The sequence below is a fragment of the Coturnix japonica genome, chromosome 3, assembly GCF_054131305.1.
Source record: "Coturnix japonica strain WE chromosome 3, WE-NBRP24, whole genome shotgun sequence".
In the NCBI taxonomy this organism is placed as follows: Eukaryota; Metazoa; Chordata; class Aves; order Galliformes; family Phasianidae; genus Coturnix; species Coturnix japonica.
In genome coordinates this window covers 37204055-37223217 of record NC_140665.1, presented here as the reverse complement: position 1 = coordinate 37223217, position 19163 = coordinate 37204055, and the positions used below count along the sequence as shown (strand labels likewise).

General features: G+C 37.6%; 1 protein-coding gene across 8 annotated transcripts in view; it reads right to left on the bottom strand.

Moving 5' to 3' along the window:
* Window positions 1-19163, bottom strand: part of ARID4B (AT-rich interaction domain 4B) — a 79457-nt gene that overhangs the window by 10869 nt on the left and 49425 nt on the right. For 6 of the 8 annotated variants that reach the window (XR_014944740.1, XM_032443315.2, XM_085543370.1 and 3 more), the window contains 6 exons: window positions 18595-18667; window positions 17985-18079; window positions 16915-17012; window positions 16432-16699; window positions 15358-15530; window positions 5718-5966 (listed from right to left, as the gene is read on the bottom strand). Coding sequence is in view for 7 of the 8 variants with exons in the window: in XM_032443315.2 (XP_032299206.2) it covers window positions 5718-5966; window positions 15358-15530; window positions 16432-16699; window positions 16915-17012; window positions 17985-18079; window positions 18595-18667 (956 nt within the window). In the remaining variant the exon portion in view is untranslated. Of the gene's footprint in view, window positions 1-5717; window positions 5967-15357; window positions 15531-16431; window positions 16700-16914; window positions 17013-17984; window positions 18080-18594; window positions 18668-18859; window positions 19150-19163 lie in introns of those variants that run through there. The other 2 variants (XM_085543373.1, XM_085543372.1) reach the window with 2 other exon arrangements.

Here is a 19163-nt window from a genome sequence, read left to right as displayed (position 1 = left end):
GATGCACTGAGCAGGAATATACTTTCCACATAGGACTACGTTTCCTATTTTCACTGCATATTTCTGAAAAGCTGCAAGAATCAATGCTAATTTGCATTAAAAATAATTAAAAAGCAACATCATTTGTTGTCCTACTTTAAGTGTAAATTGTCTAACCATCTGATTAAGAAAGGTGTCAGCTAGAAAATTAGAATGTATTCTCTTCTGCCTCAGTGTAATGCCACAAAAATAGGGAGTCCTTTAAGTTAAACATGAAAATGGAGAGAAAGAAACCAACCAAAACCACACCAAAGAGCTAGTACAAAATGGAGCAGAACATAATGCGCTCATCACCATGCTGGCTTTCCAGCTGGCCTTATCTGACCACCTGCTGATACAGGCCCAATTCCCCTTCTTCACAACTACTGCCAATTATGCATATAGTACTGACAAGTTAAAGACAATCACTGTTAAAAGGAAAGTGTATATGTTTCCAACTCACTTTCCTATATACTCCAATATCTAAGCAAGAGATTTCAAAAATAAATACAACCTTTTTTCCCCCTCATATTTCACATAATACAGTGAAACAGAAACCCTTCAAAATACAACACAGAAAGCAGCCATTATCTTTCTATAGATTAGCAGTAGTCTCTGACAAACTCCCAAAGAATTTGTTTTTCTTTTCCACTGTGTGACAACAACAGAAACATCAGTCACAAGATTAACAGCAGATTCCACAGCTATTTACCTATACTGCTGCAGATAGGGTACTGTTTGCAGGTAAAACATATGGATAGGTTCAGATTTCTCTCCAACACCTAAACAAAATTCTTCAGAGCTAGGCCTCAGGAGAGTCAATTCATAATCATAGTGGTTTCAAGTCAGAGTTGTCATCTCAAATTCTGAAGAATATGTTACTTTCCTTACCGCAGGACCACCTTTAGATAAACATACAGCTGCACACATCCTAAAGCACAAAACCTCTCAAGCACCAACTTCAAACAAGTAAGAACCAGCAGTCTGTTGCACATGAGGTAAGGAAAGGAACGTTCAGAGGTAATATATCTCAGTGTGAGCACCCTCACTGGGCTGCAGATGGAGCCCATTTCAAGATGGCTGAGACCTGCAAGGTCACCACTGCCCATCCTGCTGCCTTTGATGTGACCGGAATAAAGTACACCAAGGGGTTGGTAGCTGTGCACTGATACCTGCTTCAGATCACAGCTAGCAAGGACCTTCTCCTACTCCACAGTCACTTCCTGAAGATTGAGACGTTCTCAGATTCCCACGATACAAATGGACAGGGAAGGGAGGATGCAGCATTTCAGTGCATTAGGGATCCAGGCATCAAATCTAGTGACTGTTATTAAAAGTGGGAGGAAAAAAAAACAAACAAACAAACAAAAAAAAAACATCTAGAGGGACTAAATGTACCGTATTATTTTAATGGAAAGCATAGGATGGAAAAAAAAAATCTGTTGGACTGTGAGAAACCCCACCTGAAGTAGCCTTTCCCAAAGTCAAAGATGTGCTTTCATGAAGAAATATTGCCAAGTAGACTGCCAAATGGCCTTTGCAATCCACATAAATATAAGATTTCATTAGGTCTAAATGCATGCAGGAAAACTGCACTAGGATTTGACAAATGCCCAGGGAAAGGCAATTATTCTGACTGTGCCCTTTCTGCCTGATATGTTGTCATAATAAAAAAAAAATGTTTTCTTATTGGAAATACATATTGCTAGTGAACACAACCTTCCACATACACAAAGACTGCTCCGCACATGAAGTTAGCCCTGAACTCCCGGTTAAATACACCGCTGAGACCAGGAGGAACACTGAAGTGATGGAGTAAATTTCTTATGACTCTGCATTTGCCTATCTGTAGGCATCACTGGGTCTTAAAACATTACATACCAGAAACAGTAGCCACAGTTCACCTGAGAGAAGCACAGATTGAAAATGTGACAGACAGAGTTCCTTGCCAGAATATATCCTGCTTTGCTCCTGACCATAAATGTAACAGCAGCTCCAGCAGGAAGCTCCAGCATTACAGAACCCAGCAGCGTGCTCTGAGAAGTCAGATACCCACTCTTCATTTCTCTGTAGGGCACAGCCTATGTTCACTGCTCATATGTGTCAGATGTGAAGTTTGCCTAAGCTGTGACAGCCCTCAACAAGCTTGAACAGATCTTGCAGGAGGGATACATCCAAAGCCACAGCAAAATATGACTGACTGAATTACATTTTCCTTTACTGTATGAGGGAGAAGCACCATGGAAGCCGTGCAGTGCATCAGGTGTCAAGCTGCATGCAAATGTTACATGTAAAGACAAGAGTCTTTACAGAATGGCACATTATTTTAATAGTAAAACTGAAGCCTCATTTAATCTTGCCGTAGGCAGTCTGCTCACAGAGCAAAACAGAAAAACTATGAAAGAATTTACTCATCCCTCATTCCAAGAAGTACATGCTTCCAACGATCTAGGTTACTACATTGAAATGTCATCTTCTACAGCTCCCAAGAGCAAGCAGCTAGGGTGCATGGGGGAAGAAGGGAAGATGGGTGTTGTTCCTAAGTGAGTCTTAGGAAGAGATTTGTTTGAGAATCAAGATGGATGATCTATTAAATAAGTATATATTTTTAAAGTTTTCATATAAAATAAATAAATAACTTCGTTGCTACAAAAAAATGAAGGCAAAGATGAATCGGTAAGGAGTGAAAATTTCCCACCTTACTGGTTAAAATAAATGCCTGTCAGAAAGTTGGGTTTGAATTGGAAAGAAGGAAGGAAAGAAGAAATGCACAGTTATATGGTGAAGCCCTAACTGCTGCTTTGCATGGAGATATGTACTGATTCTGTGATAACTACACATATCAAACACTAGCTAAAATAAATCACAAAATATACACCAGGAAGACGAGTGATCACAAGGGACTGGTAAACCTTAGGAAAATCACTAAGAAGTTCCAGTATATTGTCTTTATCTGCTAACATGAAAAAATCAAACATTTTCAGTGGCTGCGATCAAAGAAACAAAGAGATAATTTAGGCTGATATCCTAATCCTGGAGTACTAGGTTTTCATTTACTTAGTTTTTAATAATTCATACGCTGCGCTAAAGCACTTAAAATCTGGCAACACAAGTTCCTTTAATTTCGGTGGTTGATTGCTAAGTACCAAATCTGTATATTGTTAATACTTCAACAAACCAAGATGGTAACACTTTCAAATATATATTTCTAGAGGAAACTAAAAATAAAAAGTCAAAAATAATAAATGATAGCCCTTGGAATACTTAAGAATCCCTTGCGATAGTGTACCACCGAACAGAATTAAAGTTACAATCTCATTTTGAAAACATTGCCTGTTTTTTATCACTGGGAACATACTGCAGAGGAAACAGACTTCAAAAGCTCAAACAATGAATTCTGACCTACACTGGCAGCCAAAAGCTATAACAATGACAGAAAGAAATGGCACCATGGGCTCCGGAGAAGCTTGTTTCATAGGAAGCACGCAGAATGAGCAATGTAACTGTTCCTGTTAGAAAGCAACAAAATACAGTTTCTCTCATGAGAGCTTTCTGGCTAAAATATGATAATGTATAGAGCTCTCTAACAGGGTAGAAAGGTTCCCTTTCACTACAAGTCAGGCCTCACTGCACAGTACTGTTCTGCACCTTCATCAGAAAGGAGTATCACCTGAATTTCACAAGCTAACAGCAAGGTCATTTAGCACAGCTACACATTGCTGTCCAAATCTATTCCATCTCCATACTTCTAGACACTACATTAGCAAAGTTTTGCAGTGGTGACACTGGTTCTAGAGAACTAAACATAATAAACAAAGCTAAACAGCAAATCTACCAAATACCATTCCAAATACACATGTACATACAATTATTCGGGAAATAAACAGGAAAGCTAACTTTGACAGATAGCAGGCAGACATAATTAAGAATTCCCTGGACCTCAGTATACTCCCTGGCCTAATGTTACAGCCCCAGCCTCCTCTAAGCACAGTAAGCAAGGAACACAGCTGTAACAAATAAGGAGAAGGGGCAATTGTAAACCACCCCAGTAAAGCAATTACTTTTCCAGGTTGTGACTGAAAGCCACTTACTGCATTATATCATATAAGACTTGTCTTTACAATACTAAGATATCAAAGTGTTCAGATGCTGTCTTGAGTTCAGAATTACTGTCAAATGCCAAAAATTTTGTTTAAATGACACTTTGATCACCCCACATTATAGCATGTATTCAATAATATTTACCCTAAAAAGGAAAACAGCAGTAATTCCAAAACAGAAGTCAAAAGCAAATAAAACATTATGGTGATATTTCTCAGTGAGTTTGGTGCAAATTTCATCAACTTAAACCCTTCCCCTAATGAAAGAACTGCAACACTTAAAATCCTACCCTGAACAGTCTGATTCTCCCTCAATTTGGGCATTTTAAGGCTCAGACTTCATTGCCACAACAGTTACAAAAGCTGCCTGAATTCAGTGTATGCGAAAGAACATACTCCTGTAGATCAGCACATACGTAGGTTAAAATTCTACAAAAGACTGCTATGAAAACTTGCAATATTGAGATGATGCTCATAAGTAGTGGACCTGGAAATCACCAGGCATAGACACAAAGACATATATTCAAGGGAGGGAGAGAAAAAGTCATCTGCAACCATGACTTTTTTTTTTCTTTTTTTTTTTTTTTTTTTAAATATTTAGCAGATATTGCTAGTGCTGAATGCATGAGATCTGTCCTGCCCTCTCGGTCAGAGGTAGGATGGCGAAGTCCAGATGACAGTAGGTCATAAGAGCTTCAAACTTTCTGGAAGAGCAGAAGAATAAAAACAACAGACTATAGCTTCGGATACCTGTGGGCTGTGATTTTTTTCTTTAAAGCTCTGTGAACACAGTAATGAAGTTAAGATAAGGAGAATGAACAGATACACTGAAACTGAGGAAAAAAGCAGAAGACAGGTAACTGGCTTCAAAGCCACTAAGAACATTCAGCTTTCTTTGCTATGGTCAAAGTTTTCTCAAGTTTTAATTGAAAATTAAAAAAAAAGTCTTGAATGGCAAAAACCCCCAAACATTACTGCTTCGATTTATTTCCATTAGTGCTACATTAACGACATTAAAAAGCATATAGTCTGAAATATATTAGGAAAAGCATAAGAAGCCAGTGGGCTAAGAAGTCTTGTTTGCAAGCATGAGGCTGCTGGGGACAGGTGGTAAATTGGACCTGAAAGAAATGCAATTATCTGCTGCATACTGATTTGCCATCAAGAATCTTATGCTTCTCTTGTTACATAGCATACTGCTAATGTATTCTCTGCTACTCTGAGAAGAGAGTGTATGTAGACTTGGTTAAGTGCACTACTCAAATATTGTATGAGAAAAAAAACTAGCTTAAGAGATCCAGAAGAGGACTTTATGGAAGAGTGGGCTGTCACTTGCTGTATGGGGAGATCTAAAAATAAGATCACAGCGAAGGAAGCCTTCCCCTAGCAAGACATTTTAAGATGATTTTCTAAATAACTGAAGTTCTGCATTTTTACGATGCTAAAAATCTAATAGTTTCATACAGTACAATGCCCTTCACAGAACACCAATACTGAAAGCTTAGGACTTCAGATCTCTGTATCATTTAGTTTTTCAAAGTACTAAAGTGTATTTTAGTTGAAATTCAAGAAGCATTCACTAACTAAAACTCAAGTTACCTCACGTTCCATCCACAGTAGTGCACCAAGTAAAGGACTTCTCCACCTTCGATGTCAGAATCTTTAATACTAGCTTCATACATTTTTTGATTTTTCCCTCTTCCATACCGCACTTGGACTTTCATGCCTGGTGGATAGCATTCAAACTCTTCTTCCTCAATGTTATTGCTGTCTTCTTCCTCCTCCTCTTCCTCCTCCTCCTCCTCTGCTTCTTCTTCATCTTCATCTTCTTCCTTATTCGTGTCATCTCTTGAAAGGTTTAAAAAATTGTAGAGTTAATATGAGATACTTGATAAGCTTTTCAGTTCCAAACCACATATATTGATAAATATTGTGGATGCATTAGAGACTGGGAAAAGCAGGCTCCAAATATGAGAAACTGGACTAGGTGCGATTAATATCAGTAAAATAGGATATAGCAATACACACAAAATCCAGTGACAGCATGGTGCAAAAATGACTTGCCCATAAGAAAACCTAAAGAAAAAGATGTCATCCATCAAAATCTGTTTGAGCAGAAGTTGTTCAAACTCATCTTTTTATGATCCTTCATGCAAGTCCCTTTAAGTACCTTTTAGTCAAACTCATCCTTCTAAATATAAAGAAAATTCCCTATATTCCATGTTTTAGCCTAGAAGTTTTCACAAGCACTTCTTGAATCTTGCTTCCCCAAGAGATCCTTGCTCCTTTATAATCAATTTGCCCTAATATTTTAAAGTGCAATCAAAACCAGATATTAAGAAAAAAAAGGAAAAAACACACTAAGCAAACAAACCTAAAACACTACATGAGATTATTTAGCAAATCAAGAAACGTGCACTAATTCACAACTTTCTCGTTCCTTGCCAATTATACACACAACATGTCTTCTAAATATAAACGAAACCTGCAATCAGTTATTGTAGATGTCCACTGTTTTCAAAAGTAAGCCAATTCTGAATACCTGTTTAGACACTTAGAAAGCCATTCTGTGCAACACAGAACAGATCAGGGCCACTTATTAAATTTGCAATGATTACAGAACAATAATGATTTAAAACTTGCTGCATGGAACAGATGCATTTGGATGTGTTACAAATTGGGTAAGAAGAGGTTGGTACTGCCCCAAGCCTGATTCCCATCTACATTTAAATTAACCTCACAAATACAGAAGCCTGTAATCTAAATCTTTCTATGAAAGTTTTAGTAGAAAATGATGAAGCTGAACTTTACCTCTGCAAAAGGATCAAAAAACATTTTCACTATCCAAATGCTTATTAGAAATGGCAATATTATTATTTAATTATTACTTAAGTTGCTCAAAAGAGAATTTAAAACAATAAGCCAAACTCAGCTCTAGCATAACCACAGTAACATAATGAACCTACTTCAGAAATGAATGTTGCCATATACTCATACACACCATGAGACAAGTGCTAGAATTCTCACTCTGTGTATTAACTGCATCAAATAGTGAAAAAATATATAGATAAATACATGTCGCGTTCAAGCAGATTTTCTGCTGCATGGTCCAGTATTGTTCTATAAGGCCAACATTTTTAGTTTTACACTTTTGGAAGCGTACCCTGCTATGGAGCTAAAAACTGCAACACAAATGAAAAAACTTTGAAAGCTCTCCACTGCACACTATGCAGCCAAATGTACTTCCCAAAGAAATCGCTTCTAAAACTCCTCACAGGCTGCAATAAGAGTCCTGAACAGAATTCTACAGCAGAAAACACCAGCCAGGAATTTGAACGCTCTTGAATAATACTCTGCTGCACTAAAAGATCCTAGCTAATTTCAACTTAACATTTGTTGTCATTCAAAAGCAAAAAGCCAACACTGCTCCAGGATTAAGACAAGCTTGTGATTTTCCACTACTGAAAAGACTTTCCCGAATTGCATTAGAATCAAGTTTTGCTATATAATTATCATTATTATTTCTCTTCAAGGACCAGTGGTACAGTCCTTGAATGCACAACTCTAAGGAAGATGCAGGGTTTTCCAGACACTGGCAATTATGGTTCCAGCAGCTCTTCTGAAGGCTGGACAAGCTTGGAGTCTCTCTCACATTAATACTCTGTGACTTTCTTGGCATCTCAAGACAATTTGTTTGTTTTTTTTAACTAAAGACTCATGACAATACCAGGACTTCTCTGGAAGACATGTGAAACTCTCACTGAGAACCTGATTAAATTGGACGGTGTAGTGGATGCGGAGAACAAACTGTACAGAGGCGAAGGGAAATGTTGGAAGGGAAGGCAAAATAGAAGCAGAGATGGTTGCAGTTTTTTTAAAAAGACTGTTCTAGTGAGTCACGTGGTTAGTGATCATAAGTTGGAGATGCTGGGAAGCCAAACAAGAGCAAAGAACATTCATCCTTATGGAGCAGAAAAGTTTGTGTACTCACACAGCTCCTGAAACAAATAAAGCACATTCCAATGGTTGCAAGAAGAAAAGATATCTTGTTCTATAAGGCCATAGAAAGCTCAAACCTGACAGTGCAAATGAAGAAGTTATGATTGCCACGAAGCAGAGGTTTGTAAGAGAAAACTGTTTGCAGCCATCCAGCACGCACAGTAACAACCTCGTTTGCCCATTTATATTTGCGTGACGATATCCAATTTCTTTTAATGCTCTTTAGTCAAAATCCCATTACAAAAAAAAGGGGAGGAGGGGGGAAAACAAGCCTCTTGACTGCAGACACTAATTATCAACTTAAATAAATAATAAAAGATACTGAGCCACATTTGCCACAACGCTGCAACAATGTGAACGGCCCAGCTGATGAAGGAAGGCAGCAGCTAATGTGCAAGCACACTGTGTCAAGACACAGGAATACAGCTGTAATTGTGTTCCAGAAATACAAAAAGCATCAGAAAGCTTATTGGAAGGACAAAGCAGCATTTCCATTTACAACTGTCTCCTACTGAATGAGAATGTAAACCTTTAGAAGCTGAACTATGAATTGGAATGCAGCAACGCTTGTGAGAAACACAGTAAAATGATTCAGGTGTTGAGATCATACAATCACTGTGCACTATTAGGTCCCAAAGGCAACCTGAAAGAGTTAAAAAGCTAAAAAGCAAGCATTAAAAAAAAACAAAAACACATGCAGCAGGTACTTCTCACTCAGTATAAACACGTAACACCAACAAACCCATAGCATGGGTAAATATGACAACAGTTGCGTTAACAGATGAAACAGCGTGTGCTATTACACCATGAAAGGAACTGCAGTAACATGCAAACTTATTTCATGCCTTCCCCTCCTCATCTCTGACACAAACCACAGCATCCTCCCAAAGCTCAGGTGAATCCACAAGGCAGGCTGAGAGCCAGAACATCAACCACACTTCCCAGGACCCCTGTCGTGCAGCAGCCCCAGCCCTGTGCCAACGCACTTCCCTCTGACACCATGCTGGGGCACATGGCAGGTGAGACGGCAAACGCAAGATTTTTCAGGGTTATTCTAAAACTCGAGGAAGCAAGATTATTTCAATTATTGGTTCAATTAAGTCATTATAGCTAATTGAATCACTGGCAGAAATAAACTTCAGTGTAATTGACACTTCAAATTCAGCAATTAACTTCTATTTTTGTTCCCTCCCCCTCTGCTTTTTTCTCATCCCAGAGTATTCATTAACCTCTGCTTCACCATAGTACAGAGCTGGAAAATGTTAGGTCTCCTCCATCCAAGTTTAGGTTGGATATTAGGAAACACTTCTTTACAGAAACGGTAGTTAAGCACTGGAATAGGCTCCCCAGGGAGGTGGTTGAATAGCCGTTTGGATGTGGTGCTCAGGGATACGATGTAGTGTAGGGTTTTTAGAGTTAGGGTACTGGTTAGGCTGCTGTTGGACTTGATGATCTTCAAGGTCTTTTCCAACATGGGTAATTCTATGATTCTATGATCTTTTGACTTTTCAACTACAGCTGTATTAAGAAGCCCTGAAGTTCTAAGGCAGAGGAGCCACTGAGACCTGTATCTATGCCACAACACTATAATCTGCTGTTTAATTAATAATATTAATGAAAATTTAAAAAAAAAATAAAATAAAAAAAATCTACCAATATTCTTCTTCACTGTGAAGTTGTAAAGAGAACCTAAAATAATGCACTAAGGTCCAAAGGCTATATATATATATATATCTTAGATATATCTATATATATCTAAGGTCTATATTCAAAGAAATCTGAACAAACACATGGTTGTGGGCCCGTTGCTCTGAGGGAGGGAAGAAGCACAAACTTGACCTGAATCACATCAATGGAAAGAGGTCAGCACACTTCAGCCATGCAAGCATCTGCTTTGAAAAGTGTTTTCTTCTACTGCCACGGAGAAGACTAATGAAAGAACGTCAGCTTACTGCTCCTAATCGCTCAGCCAAGTTTTTAAGGAACTTTGAGTCACTGAAGGGGTAATGGATGGCCCAGAAGTCTAAGGAATGCAGCACTTTTCATTTTTATGGCACAGGTTCCCACACAGCATGAGAACACCTCCTATTTGATGAATGGTTAAGGGCTCCACCCATGCACATTCGTCTCAGTGACAGCTACCATAGTTAATAACTTCAACAGTGACCATAAGCTAGGCGTGATGGCAGAAACACTTCTTCCATATCACAGAAGCCTCCCTCCTGTTTGAGACGAGGCATGCTTCAGAGCAGTGCACTTACACTGCCACTATCCATGGTGTTACTGTGTCATTAGCAGTTTATTGCAGTATGAAAAGCAGGTAATACACAAATGCGTGCATCACTGCATGCTCTACATTAAGAAGAAAACCATTAGACATTGTTTTTCAAAACATGACTATAGAAAAACTTAATTCTCACTATAACTGGCAGCTGGAATACACAAATATAACATGCATTGCAGTAACAGCACAGAAATATGTTCCTATAAATGAAACTACATAAATGCACTGCTTTTTTTGCACATATATCAACAGTCTAAGATCCAGAACAGATGTTCACACCAACTGTGCAATGAACAAGATGGATTTCGCTGCCTTCTGCCAAGCTAAATAAGCAAGTCCATACAAACCTAAATCTGATCAGAGAAAGCTATCTCAATATATGCTTCTCAACATTAATCTAGAAGCTAAGATATGCCTCCCATCGCAAACCTATTCTCCAACACATTCTAACCTTTGTTGTATCATTTTAGATTCACTGCAACACAGCTTTGACGCATCACTAGAGCAGATGAGGAGAGAGCGCTGCCTCTAACAACGCGTTACCTGCAGGAGGTTAAATTGAGCATCTGGCTATTATATAATCTTGTTGTATATCACTTTCAGAAAATCCCCATCGAGTGTTCTCAGAAAATTTCTGTCTTGTACAAATAAAAGGCGTCACAAGCAGCCACCCTACCTATACCCTATCAGAGTGGTAAACAAAAGAAAAACCCTTAACATGAACCAGTGCCCATCCTAACTTAGCTCTTCACTTCAGCTTTCATTATTCCTAGCTCCCATCTCCACTGTTTACATCAAAGAATATACTTTTATAATGTATAACACACCACTGATTAAGTCTTGTTCTTTACATGTATGTGAATGGTTTAACTCAGTTAAAGATCGAGTCAAAGTGGGGTCTAATTTTATTCCTTTGATATTGCCACAACTGGATGGTCCCAATTCCCAAGAAACTGTATAAACAAGACCTGGACACAACAGACATCCAGAAACATCTATGTTTTGAAATCATATTTTTGAACAAACATTCATGAATTCCTTGGATAAATTCAAAAAGCAAAGAGTTTAAGGAAAAAAATATCTAGGAAGTTTCCTGACAGTGACTAAGAACTGTCACTGTCATGTGTACTGGAAGTGACAGCACAGTGCCAAGGAACAAACTAAAGACCCTGAGCTGGCAGCCTCCCCTGGAGGTTGGGTTTAGGCAGCACCCCGGCCAACAGGAAGAGAACGCCAGAACAAAACTTCTTGTAACTGACATCACTTGCAAGAAACTTGCTTTGTCCTCTTAACAAAATCAAAGTGCTACCAACATACAACTCCAATGCAACTTCTGTTTTAAACCGTGATTGTCTTCCTGATTCTGAGCACTGAATCTTTCAGTCTTCGTAGAGGCCCATCTGCCTCAGATGCTTTAAACATTAAAAATAAATAAATAAATATGCACTTGGTGTTAATCACCTGGAAGAAAAAGTTCCTTGCTAATATTTGCTAATTAGCAATTAACCTGCCCTTCAGTGCATAAACTGCATCATTACATTTTCAAACTCTTACTCTTGATTTGATTAGTGTATAATTTTTTAAAATCAACTCCATTAGGCTTCTAGCCTCAGCCTCTTCAGAGCATATTCATTTTGCACTGCCTAGAAAGCTCGTGGTGCAGCAAAGCAACTCTTAGTTCTAAATTTGTTCTCTTTGACTCGCATCTTTGTGTTGGTTGCAATAGTTCATTGTTAGCAGCTATGAAGAAAAACTGCACCAAGTTCAGCAAGCTACATCCAGAGACCACTGCTCAACAAATTGACCAGGAACTTACAGAGGAAGATCTTGCCCTTTCTTACTTACTGGCTAAGAAAGAACGTATAGCAGGGAAAAAAAATGAGTCTTACAAAGCCATTTTGATCAAGATCCCTCTGGGACAGACCCATGAGAAGTAGCACATTACAGAAAGTAGCAATACAACTCCTAAAGCCATCCAAAAGCAGCTCACCATGAAGGCAGACTTCTTGTATAATTTAAAGACAACATCCTGCAAAAAACAGGATGTAGCACATCTTCCCCAGGCCACGTCAAAACAAGAAAAGCATATACAGGAGCACACAGAACAAGAGGCAAGCTGCCTCTTGCACTGTTCTCAGTGCACAGATACACAGGTAGCTAAGATACAGGCACCCTGGGAAGACAAAGAGAACCACATTTGGGCCTTCTTCCTATTTATTGTATTGTTGAACTCTGTGCAGAAGGGCTGGGGTAACATGGGAGCGACTGCTATCTAAAGGGGTTGAAGATGCATAGCATTGCAGAAACAAAGCCTCTAGAAATAAAGAACAGCTCTAGTCTCCAGAAGTACAACCTGAGAGTACAAAGATGCAAGTTCGCTCCCATCCATTCAACACATACAACCCTCAAGTTTTTCTGTCTTCTTGCATCTCTATTTAAAGATGCTACATGAAGATGTATCTACAGGATATAATTCCTAAAGATATAAGTTCAAAGAGCAGCACTATGAATTTGCCTCATGTAATATTAGATTCCATTTGACTGGCTATTCGGTTAACACTGTGGAAGATAGATGGTCAGTACTTTAAAATTCAATTTCAGGAGTACACTGAAGAGAGAAAAAAAAAAAAATCAGTCTGCAGCGGTATTCTGTGATTAACTTTCCATCTATAAAAAAGCATTTTACTGTTTCTATGCTAGCTCTGTACGTTAGCTTTTCTTCACTTGTACGTTAGTTCAACACAGAACTCAACCCAGAGCATTCTTCCCTTCTGATAAGGGGAGGGGCTCACAAAAACCTTATGGTGTTTATACCACGAAGATATATCATTATATTTTTTTCAAAGTATTTAGGATGTCGGCATCATTTTTCAATTCGTTACAGCTTATAGGAAGTACAAAATCCTATCAGTCTCTAGAAAAACAGCAAAAGAAATTAAGCTAATAGTACTAACTACAGTACTTAATGATGCTTACAAATGCTGAGAGACTACTAGCTGCTACAAACCTTTCATTTAAATAAATTGAAATTATTCCAGGAAAATATACTCCCAGAACCATCACCCCTATCCATTTTTAGAGTTCTGTTTTCTATTCTATTCCAGGCAACTTCCTACAAAAATACAATAAAACCATGAATTGCAATAGCATGATGGTAGTCTTTATGGGATGAAGACAGAGAAGCTGAGAGAAAAGCCTAACCATAAGATGAATTGGGGAAAATTAAGGGGAAACATCATCTTGGTTTTATGAAGGAAAAATTAAGAGAACACTGTGTTTTTATTGTTATAAATAACCCAAATGGACATGAATCAGAAATGATAATAAAACAAGACCAAATGCAGCACATAGCTGTACTTTCTTTCTATAGCATTGTGATAAGTTTTAAACCGGTCTTATTTCCAAATATAAGCAAGTACTAAATACCACCACAATAACACACACAGTACTTAGAGATCTTTTTAAATACTGCTTTTCTCTCAGCAGTGCAGATTTCCTTACATTCAGTTACATACTTTGAAAGTATCATAAAATTAGCCTTCAATATTTATGAAAATTCAGAAAACCTGGTACAGTATCATTTCTCTGGTTGCTCTTACAAAACAGGATGTAAAGTTCCAGCAACCAGTCTTTTAAAATGATAGTCACCTAGAACATAAGTCAAGTCACATAAACAGGGAAAAGGCTCTTCTACTGCGTTCAGGCAAATTTGATTTTTCTTGTTATTCTGGATTTCTGAGATATACAAGCTTTCAGTGGAATTTCCTTGAGAATAGGGAAGATGACATTTTACTGGGGGGGATTCTCTCAGAAATCAAAATGCTTAAAAGAAAACTGAAAAATCTTTTCAAATGAACTTGGAAATCAACACAATGAGCTATAGCATTCTGTTATATCTTTTAATGGGACAGAACAAGCAATAACAGTTGCTGATATTAAGATGGAAGAGAGTTTATCTGCTAAATATAGCAAAGGAACAGTAGAATGAACAAGGAAACTAGTGGTCAGGCAACAGCTGCTATTAACTACATAAAACATCCCCTGAGACTCAGACTGTCTAGAAAGAGTAAGGTGCCGTTAGCTGCTTTCCCTATTAAAAAGAAAAGTTTCTCCTTTAAGCATCTGCACCGTTTTCAGTCACATACAGTATCCTCAGATAATACAGAACTTTGACACATAACCTGTAACAGCTACCTATATCTTCTTACTTAAAATCATAATGTACAAGGCTTCTAATCCTAAGAATATGAACTGCTACCACCCTGCGGTTCAGTGAGAACAATATGCTGGTTTAGACTTCATTGTTGTTTTTATGGTTGTTTTTTTGCTTTTGTTTTTCAAGATCTGGCTGTCTTTTTTTCTTTTTTTTTTTTTTTTTTTTTTTTTACTTTTTCACTGAAATGTGAGAAGTTGTCAAGTCTATAACTAAAGTCAACTTCATCCATGGAAGCATTAAGGATGCACAGATCCAAGTAATTCATCTCCTACTTTGAAAATTTCAGTCCTAAGGGCTGCACAAGGGTCTCCTGCAAGTGTTATCTCCGCTCAGTGGGTAAGTTGTTACTAAATTATGTGAGGTATTTCTCTCTTCCCATGTTACTGTCCAACAACAAAATCTAGCAACCAAGTTAAATAGACAAATACTATTCTACTCATAATATTTGCAATATTTTTGTCTTAAGTGAGATTTATACATTCTGCTGCTTGCTAAGCTTGCAAATATTTTGGCCTGGATCTTTTAAAAGCCTTACATAAGGCTTTATAAAAATGGTTACATATTTTTAATTAGACGCACTAACTTCAGCAGCACTAACCATGAGAAAGAGCAGCACACAGATCTCCAGAAAACAGGAGCCTAATCACAGCAGGGAGGTAATTTGAACTTCAAATCAGACAAGAGTAAAGTTAATGAGCACACATCAGATGCCTTATCTGATTACAAACAGAGTAACTTACCCTGATTTGTCTTTTTCGTCAGCCTCTGCATTTATGGTAGGATTTTCAATTTCTTTAATCTTTTCCTCTTCTTTATCTTCTAATTTGATTTCATCTTCAGTTTTGATTACATTCAAGTCCTTTTCTTGGTCAGGCTGCGTATACACTGAATCTGGCAAATTTTTTTTGTTTCCCTAAGACAATAAAACCTTCAGTTAATTTACAAGAAAAAATAAGAATTCAGAGGATTTCAGAAGAACAAAATGCACAAGTTATTGTGAAGGGAAAAAGAAAGCACTAGATTCTAGGGCTCTTTCTAAAACTACAGCATTTCCACTGGTTTTATGTTTGAAATTCTCAGCACACATACAATAGTCCTTGGTTGAATCCAATCTCCTAGGTTTTACTACAGCAACATTAGCACACAACTCTTAAAACAGGATATGTCTGCGCTCAGTATGCAGAAACACCAGCATTAACGGTCACTGTGGAGTTAGTAGCAGCAGACAGGCCAGGGCTGGTGCCACTTGCATACATCACAGCTAAGTTGCATATTGACTTGAAGAACTACACCGCTTCCAGAGCAAACCGCTGTACCTTCACTGCTCAGCTTACCACCTCAGTTCTCCTTTTCTAAAACCACTGGGCCAGTATTGAGTTTTGAAAAGGTAAAAAGATTTGTCTCTCTGGATTAGTGAAATAATTATGCCACTGCATACACCATATCTCTGTAGAACCTGGGAGGGCTTAAAAGCCTAGCTCAATACAAAATAGAAGTATCAGCAGTGAAGATAGTTGTAAGCATGCGTTATCCAGATCACAATACAGCTGCATGCTAATCAGTCCCCATTTGACTCAAGAGTGCCCCAAACAGGTGGAAAGCTTCATCTGCTTCCTGCCAATTCAAAGACTTTGACACCATGAACCTCTAAGACAGACACTGAAGAGACAAATATTGCTCAAAACTAATCTACAGCATGTTATTTGTCTAGTTTTAAATCAATTACAGAGATTTGTCTTAATACAAACTCATAGTTATCAACACATTATCTGCCTTTATCAACAGGATATAATATGAACATTAAAATATTTTACCAGAAGCACGGGCTTATCATTTTCTTTACTTTCACTATCATTCTCAGCTAGCTTTTTTTCTTCTTGTTGTACTGCCACTACTTCCTCCTGCTTGCGCTCCTCCTTATCCGCTTTTATTTCTTTTACATCCTGCTCTGGATCTTCACGCATCTTTAAATCTTTTTCTTTTTCACAGTCTTTACAAGGCTTGCTTGTCACTTTCTCTGGTAATGCCATTTGAAATTCAATATTTGCTGATGTACAGTACTCTTCAAAGCCATAGAGATATCTAAAAAAAAAAAACCACACTTCTGATAAGCAAGTTTTTTTGAAGAAAAACTGTGTTACCTAGCAGAAGCTTAATAGAAGAAATATATTTTAAAGCTTACAAAGACTGCATTACAACCAAACTTATAGAATTTATGTATATTGCCACCACTATCACAAGAACTCTATTTCTTTTTAGTGCTGTTTTAGCATAAACTGTGTGGCTTTATTACTTACTTTTTGTATGCACATTTAACATTGTATCCTGCAGCTGAATTCAATACAGGGATTCCAAGATCTTGATAAACTTGTTTCCACACTGCTCCACTTTCAATCTGTTAAAGCAAATGTAACAATGGCTGCTGAATTAACTGACATACAGAAGACCAAGCTGACAACATCTACAATTTCATACAATAGTATTTAATTCTCTCTACAAAATCTCTATTTATTGTACACTCTACTTTGTAATGCAAACTGTAGTCTAGTGTAACTACTTGTTGCAATTTAGCATTTCTGCACTTCAGTAAGCCACAGCTGGCCTTTCTCTCTAGGGGGTAATAAAGGGGGAAAAAATACAAAGATCAGCATAGTTAAAATAATTCCTGAAATATCACATCTAGAATTTTAATTAAATTGAAAAGAAAAAACCTCAAAGTATTAATAATACTACATCCCTGCAGCACTGCACCAGATAATCTAAGACTGGTAGCTACTGTATATCTTTAACGCACCCTTTGGTGTCAAAGCTTTGTGACAGTGTGACATGCTCATTTCTCACCATCTGTGAAGGTAAAAGAGATCTACTGTGATACTAAGTACAAGATCCTCCCTTCTATAGTAGAAAGGCGGCACAGCACAAACCAACCTTCTCAGCTGACAGGCTAGATTTACAAGAAGTAGCTCAAAGCAGTAACAGAATCTACTTGACCAAGAATTCCCTATGCATCAACTACTGCACCAAGACGAATTCCTGTCAGCATGTTCCTCTATATATTGCCCAGAATAGATAGGAGTTAAGTGCCTCACAACCAACTTGAACTTACAGTTACTTGCCTTTGGGATTTCACTGAGCAGCAACACTTTTCACTTCAGGGTAACGATTTTATTAGACAGACGTTTCTTGAAATCTCACAGAAACACACTGATTTTATGCTGCAGTAATAACACACTCAGTAGACAATTTATTTAAAATATAACTAGTTTCTGGTAGAATTCAGTTTTAATATCTGGAGCTGCTACACAATACTTTATTCTTTATTAAGGAAAATCACCACCCTTAGACTTTATAGATCAGTAATACTCACATTATCAAATCCTCCAAGCTTATGTACAAGTCTGAATAATTTGAACAGATTCAAATTTCTATATCCTAGTACAGGTCGTTTGTTAATAGGAGTCCCTGTAAAGACAGACAGTTATTACGGTGTTTTGAAATATCTTTTTGAGAGCAACATGAAATCTACTCCACATATGCTACTACACCATTAAATAGTACGGTAAATTTTCTGACCATCTGGTGCATCTACTATTTATTTTTTGTGAAAACTAAAACTCATGAGGTTTAATAAGCCATTTTGCCTGTAGTTCATTAATACAAATAAATTTATACATTTGCATTATTCGATATATTAACAAGTATGCACAAACAATGCAACTTCTCTTGCTTCTTACATAAACATTTCTATTTCACCCACTGAAAAAAACTGCCTCTAAAAGAACCAGCCTAGTCCTGTTGAGGGGCAGAGTTAACAGACAGACTCATCTTCTGAGAGGATGGGAAGCTAGACGTGTGGGATACAGTCTCACTGTTTCCAAAAATAAACCGTACAGTATTACTAGTTCACAGACTCAGGTCTTTGAAGCACTGCTAAGCAATACCTCTAAGTCTAACAAGTCAAACACAGAAATGTGTACCTCTGTCTTCCATGAACTTGTATAATTGCTGAAGAAAGTTCTCCCTTTCTTCAGGAAAAGGCTCTAGTTCCTCCTGTTCAAGGAAAAAAAAAAAAGCACACAAACATTTCACCCTTGTGAGTTACAGGTTGTCAATAAGAAAATCACTTAGGTTCAAAAGTTTAAGTTTGTTTTTACTGCAGTCAGGAACAAGAAACTATACAAACAAAATTGGCCTCAATGCTATGTCACGTGGAGTTTTATATAGCACACATTTTCAACTTACGTAAGGCAATAACTGTAATGACACATCCGAAATTGGATTTTTGATGAATCTCTCTCACAGATATCATAAATGCCATCAATCAAGACACATTCTTAATTTTGTTCCTTCACACAAAGTCTGGGAGATACCAGTGTTAATGCTCAAGGGATATCAGATCTCTATTTCTTCTGCAGTTAAGCAATTTCTTAATGCTTGGATGTACTGTGCAACTTTCAGGAATGAAGTAGAACATAAAATCACGCTTGCACTTTCTCAGAAGTTCTAATCCACAGCACTGACAAACCACAGCCAATGACACCGCATG